The 5,700-nt window shown below is 20.3% G+C and overlaps 1 protein-coding gene across 1 annotated transcript; it reads left to right on the top strand.

Annotated features, from left to right (window-relative positions):
- Positions 1–2,574: 2,574 nt before the first annotated feature.
- On the top strand, positions 2,575–3,483 carry Phum_PHUM282300 (aldose reductase, putative; the record flags this gene model as incomplete). The annotated part of the gene is made up of 1 exon (XM_002426816.1): positions 2,575–3,483. One exon carries the CDS (start codon positions 2,575–2,577, stop codon positions 3,481–3,483), a length of 909 nt encoding a protein of 302 aa, XP_002426861.1.
- Positions 3,484–5,700: the final 2,217 nt, after the last annotated feature.

The raw sequence follows: 5,700 nt of genomic DNA, 5'->3' as shown, positions 1-5,700 counted from the left end.
TATTATTATTATTATTATTATTATTATTATTATTATTATTATTATTATTATTATTATTATTATTATTATTATTATTATTATTATTATTATTATTATTATTATTATTATTATTATTATTATTATTATTATTATTATTATTATTATTATTATTATTATTATTATTATTATTATTATTATTATTATTATTATTATTATTATTATTATTATTATTATTATTATTATTATTATTATTATTATTATTATTATTATTATTATTATTATTATTATTATTATTATTATTATTATTATTATTATTATTATTATTATTATTATTATTATTATTATTATTATTATTATTATTATTATTGCGATGATGATGTTAATGATGATGATGGTGATAAATTCAGCAGATTATTTAGGAGAAATAATGTTTGGGGAATGAATTCTGTCTTTAACGTTTGTTTGTCGGTTGTTTGCAACGTTTGTTTGTTTGTTTCTCGTTTCCAATTTTCTTTAACAACAATTACGACGGGTATTACTGTAATTTAATTTGTCTACTGCTATTGTTTGATTGATAATAATATTAAATTCGAATCGATAAGTTATCACCTTTTTTTTTTTTTTTTTTTTTTTTTAAATATTTCATTTTGCTATATTTATCCACGTAATTATTATTATTATTATTATTTTCGATTTATTCTTATTAATTTTTTTTTTTTGCATAATAAAAATGGCGTAAATTTTTTTTATTCATCGGCATTTAAAACTTAATTAAACGTAATCGATTTTCGAAAAAAAAAAAAATAAATAAAATAAAAAACAACAAAAATAAAAAGAAAAAAAGGGAAAAAAAAAAAGTTCCTGCGGTGCGTAAAAATATTCTCTACGTTCTATTGATTTTTTTTTTTTTTTTTTAACCCTTTAATCACCACAGGGGGATGCACTATATGCACTACCCTTAAAAAAAATTTCTTTTTTTTTCTATTTCTAAGAAATTCTATAAGTCAGAAATGATTGATTTTCATTTTCATTTTTTTTTTTTTTTTTAAAAGATCTATTATGACGTCGTTCGTTCGTTTTTACCAATTTTATTTATTTATTTTTTCTTTTCTTTTGTGCGAAATTTAATATTTTTTAAGACGCCATAAAAAAAAAAAAATTAACTCCTGTAAATAATTTATACAAGAAAAAAAACATCAAACATCAAACTTAATGATGCCATTTTATTTATTATTATTATTATTATTATGTCGTAATCGTTTGATTTTCGTTTAAAATGATTTTTTTTTAAATTTTGAATTTCACGAAAAAGTCAATTGTTATTATTTCTATTTTTATTTTTAATACTTTTAAATTTAATATTTTTATTTAAATAAATCGGATAAATAAATTTTCTAGATAATATACAAAAATTATTAATTTTTCTTTTTTTTTTCTTTTAAAAAAGGTAAGTTAATAATTTTTAAATTTAAATTTAATAATAAAAACCTTTGGTTTTTTTTTTTTTTTTTTTTTTTTTTGTTATTTGAACGGAAATAAATTTTTCGAAGCGTGAAGTTGAACATATTAAAAATTTTTTTTTTTTTTTTTAGTGATCATGACACTTCCTTTTAATAAGTGTTCATTGTTTACGCTTTTAAATAATTTTTTTACTATATGATAATAATATAAAAGTGTAAAACAAAGAATTTTTTATAATAAAGGGTCGTTAACATCTTATTAAAAATAAAGTTTTCTCTCTTTTTTCTCTCTCTTTTTTTTTTTTTTTTTTTTTTTGAATATTAATTTCAACTTTGCGCGTACTACTATTATTATCATTATTATTTTTTTTAATAGTACGAGGGAAAAGGAAAAAAAAATAACGTTTTTTGTTGTTGTGTTAATTAATTAACACGTGACAAATTTTTTTTTCATTTAAAGTCATAGGAAGAAAAGAATCTTTCGTTAACATGAGGAAAATAAATTGATCATATTGCGCCTTTATAAATAATGAGTATGCTTTTTGCAATGCATAACGATATTGCAGTGAAACGCGATTGTTTGTAAGGATTTGGTTAGTTCAAGAAAACTATAAACGAAATAATTTTTTTTTTCTAATCTCTTACCGATTTTCAACGCCAATAATTGATATGAATTTATTTAATTTTATATTATTTTAAATTATATTTTAAAAAATGCGAGTATTTATTATTTTTATAAAAATATTATATAATAAGTAAACAAATTAGAAATGTAATTTTTTTATTTATTTATTTATTTTATTTTTTTTTTAAACTAAAAACTAATTTTTTTTTATTTTAAAAGTTTATATTAAAATTTAACCTTTTTTTAAAAAAAAAAAAAAATTAAAATAATTGTATGTAAAGGTCTTAAGACTAATAATAATTTAAAATTTATCTTTGGTGCCAACTTAAATAAAATTTACTGAAAAAATTTTTGCTAGCGTTCAATTTAAGTTGGCAGTCTTGTTAATAAAGTCGGAGACTCAAAACATTTGTAAGTTTTATTTATTTGATTCTGTTCGTTTGTGAGTTTCACATCAATAAAAAGTGATGGCTGATCGATCCCAAAATAAAATTAAACAATGGTCTTGAAATGCCAATTCTGGGACTTGGAACTTGGAAATCGAAACCAGAAGACGTAACGAGAGCAGTTGAAGATGCCATTGATATCGGATACCGGCACATTGATTGTGCATTTGTTTATCAAAACGAAAAAGAAGTCGGTTTGGGAATTAAAAATAAAATAAACTCGGGAGTGGTTAAACGTGAAGATTTATGGGTGACGAGCAAACTCTGGAACACTTTTCACCTTCCGCACCTCGTCGAACCAGCTTTAAAGCAAAGTTTGCAAAAATTAGGACTCGATTATCTTGATTTGTATTTAATTCATTGGCCTCAAGCGTACAGAGAAGGTGATGATTTGTTTCCAGTTGACGACACAGGTAAAACCGCATATAGCGATGCTCATTTTAAAACGACATGGAAGGTCATGGAAGATTGCGTGGAAAAGGGTTTGACGAGATCAATCGGTTTATCCAACTTTAACAGCAAACAATTATCTGAAGTTTTAAGTGACTGTAAAATTAAACCTGTGGTGAATCAGGTCGAGTGTCATCCTTATCTCAATCAAACAAAACTATCTGATTTTTGTAAGGAAAGAGATGTAGTGATAACAGCATACAGTCCATTGGGGTCTCCAGATAGACCGTGGGCCAAACCTGGAGATGCTCAATTGTTTGAAGATTTGAAATTGAAACAAATTGCTGATAAACATAAAAAGACGGTTGCTCAAGTACTATTAAGATATCAAGTTGACAGAGGTCATGCTGTCATACCGAAATCTGTAACAAAATCAAGAATAGAGGAAAATTTTAAAATTTTTGATTTTTCATTGACAGCAGACGATATATCTGTCATTAATTCATTAGATTGCAATGGTAGAGTTTGTCATTTGGATTGGATTAAAGATCACAGCTTATATCCATTCAATGATGAATATTAATCGAAAGAATAATAATAATTATTTTGTTTCATCACATTCGATTTTTTTAAAAATATTTTCAACATTTGTTGTTGAATGAACAAAATTTTTTTTTCTTTTTTTTTTTTTGTATTTTTATATTAATTTTTTAAAAATTTTTATAAAAAATTAGTTAATAAATAAAATTGTAAGAAAGATATTTTATAAAAAAAAAAAAAAAAAAAATTTTTTGTTTTATCTTAGTTATTATTATTTCTTAAATAGCTGAACCTAAAAAGCTTTACTCAATTACTTATCAATAAAAGAACCTTTGAGGTTTTAGGTCATAATTTAATCTTGGAAGAAAAAAAAAAAAAATGTTTGATTCGAAAAAGGAAATTAATTTTTTATTGTTACAACAATAACATTATCATTTGATTTTTTAATTAAACAAAACGATTTGAAGGAAAATTGATATGTGTCATTAAAGCACTTCAAATTTGATTATGACTACTAAATTTCTTTTTTTTCCCAATTTGTTTATTTTTCGAAAAGGAAATAAATAAATCAATTAATGATAATAACAATCAAAGTAATTAATTTATATTGACAATGATTAGTAATTAAAATTGATGTAGCTAAAAGAAAATAATAAGAAAACTATGATGAAAATTATTTTCATTAATTACATAACGATATAAAACAAGATAACGTTTGCAAAAAAAATTTTTTTTTTTTTCTTTGTTTCGAATCAAAAATCATATCTCAAAATGTTTTTTTTTTTTTTTTGCAAACAATACTATTTTTTTTTTTTAAATAAAATTATGAGTAAGGAATTTTAATAAGTAAGAGAGAGAGAGAGAGAGAGAGAGAAAACATTTATAGAAAATATTAATTTATTTCATTCTATTTAACGGTTTACATAATCACTAAAAAAAAAAAAAAGAAAAACGAACGAAATACTGTATAAATGTGCCAAATTTAATTTTTTTTTTCTTGTATAATAAATGAGCAGTTATTATTATTATTATTATTATTATTATTATTATTATTATCGAAATCAATTTTTATGCCACAAAAAAAAAAAATTTATTTTAGAATTTATAAAAGATTTGTTGAGATCATTATAAACCGTAAAAAAAAATTATATATATTAAGTTTATTTAAAATTTTCTTTATAAAAATAATAATAATAATAATAATAATAATAATAATAATAATAATAATAATAATAATAAAAAGCTACCACAAAAAATTCACGTGATAAGTAACTGAATACTAAAAAAAAAAAAAATGATATTTGAAATACATACACATATATATTATATATTATATAAAATTAATTACAATTAGGCTGCCTGCAACCCTTTTTTTTTTTTTTCAAATATAAATACTCGTATATAAATTTTATTATTATTATCATTATCATTTTAATTACATAATTATTAATCTATACAATTTATTAATTACATTTATTTATTACATTATTGAATATTTTTAATTTTTTTTCATTCATACTCTTTTTTTTTTTTTTTTTTTTTTTTCATAAAGAAAAAATTTTAGGAAAAAAATTAACTTTGACACAGATTTTATAAATTTTAACGGTAAAAATAATAATAATGATAATAGTTCTGATAATAATGATAAAAACAACGTAATTTTTTTTTTTAAATTTAATTACATGCAATTTATTTATTTTTTTAAACAATTTTTGTCAAAAAAAAGAAATTTTAATACACTAATAAGGATACCGTACGATATACGTGTGTCATGTAAAATAATAATAATAATAATAATAATAATCTGTGCCGTTATTAATTTAAGTAATTTTGTTCGAAATAATTATTAATACTGCTTAATTAAAACAAAAAACAAGAAAAAAAAATCTCGAAAAAGTCATTTTAATAACAATTAAATGACTTTGTTTAAATACGAACAATTATTGTTGTTATAATTATTGTTAACAAAAAAAAAAGAGTATTTCGTTATGTTTATTTATTTATTTATTTATCAATTATTTTATTATTATTATTATTCTTCTTTTTATTTTTTTTTCTTTTTTTTTTTCTAATTGAAGATTTCATACTCTGAGATCAATCTCCACGAAAAAAAAAAAAAAGTTTTTTAAGTTTTTTACGCAAACGATATTATTATTATTTTTTATTTATTAATTTTACTTTTTATTAATTCATTGTAATTGACTTAAATGTGCAAATAATCTATATAAACTCACGAGCACACGCACACGCACACCCACAC

The sequence above is a fragment of the Pediculus humanus genome, genomic scaffold, assembly GCF_000006295.1.
Source record: "Pediculus humanus corporis 1103172107666 genomic scaffold, whole genome shotgun sequence".
NCBI classification, from domain to species: domain Eukaryota; kingdom Metazoa; phylum Arthropoda; class Insecta; order Psocodea; family Pediculidae; genus Pediculus; species Pediculus humanus.
Note: the sequence above shows the minus strand (reverse complement) of the source record. Positions and strands in the feature narration are given on the sequence as shown.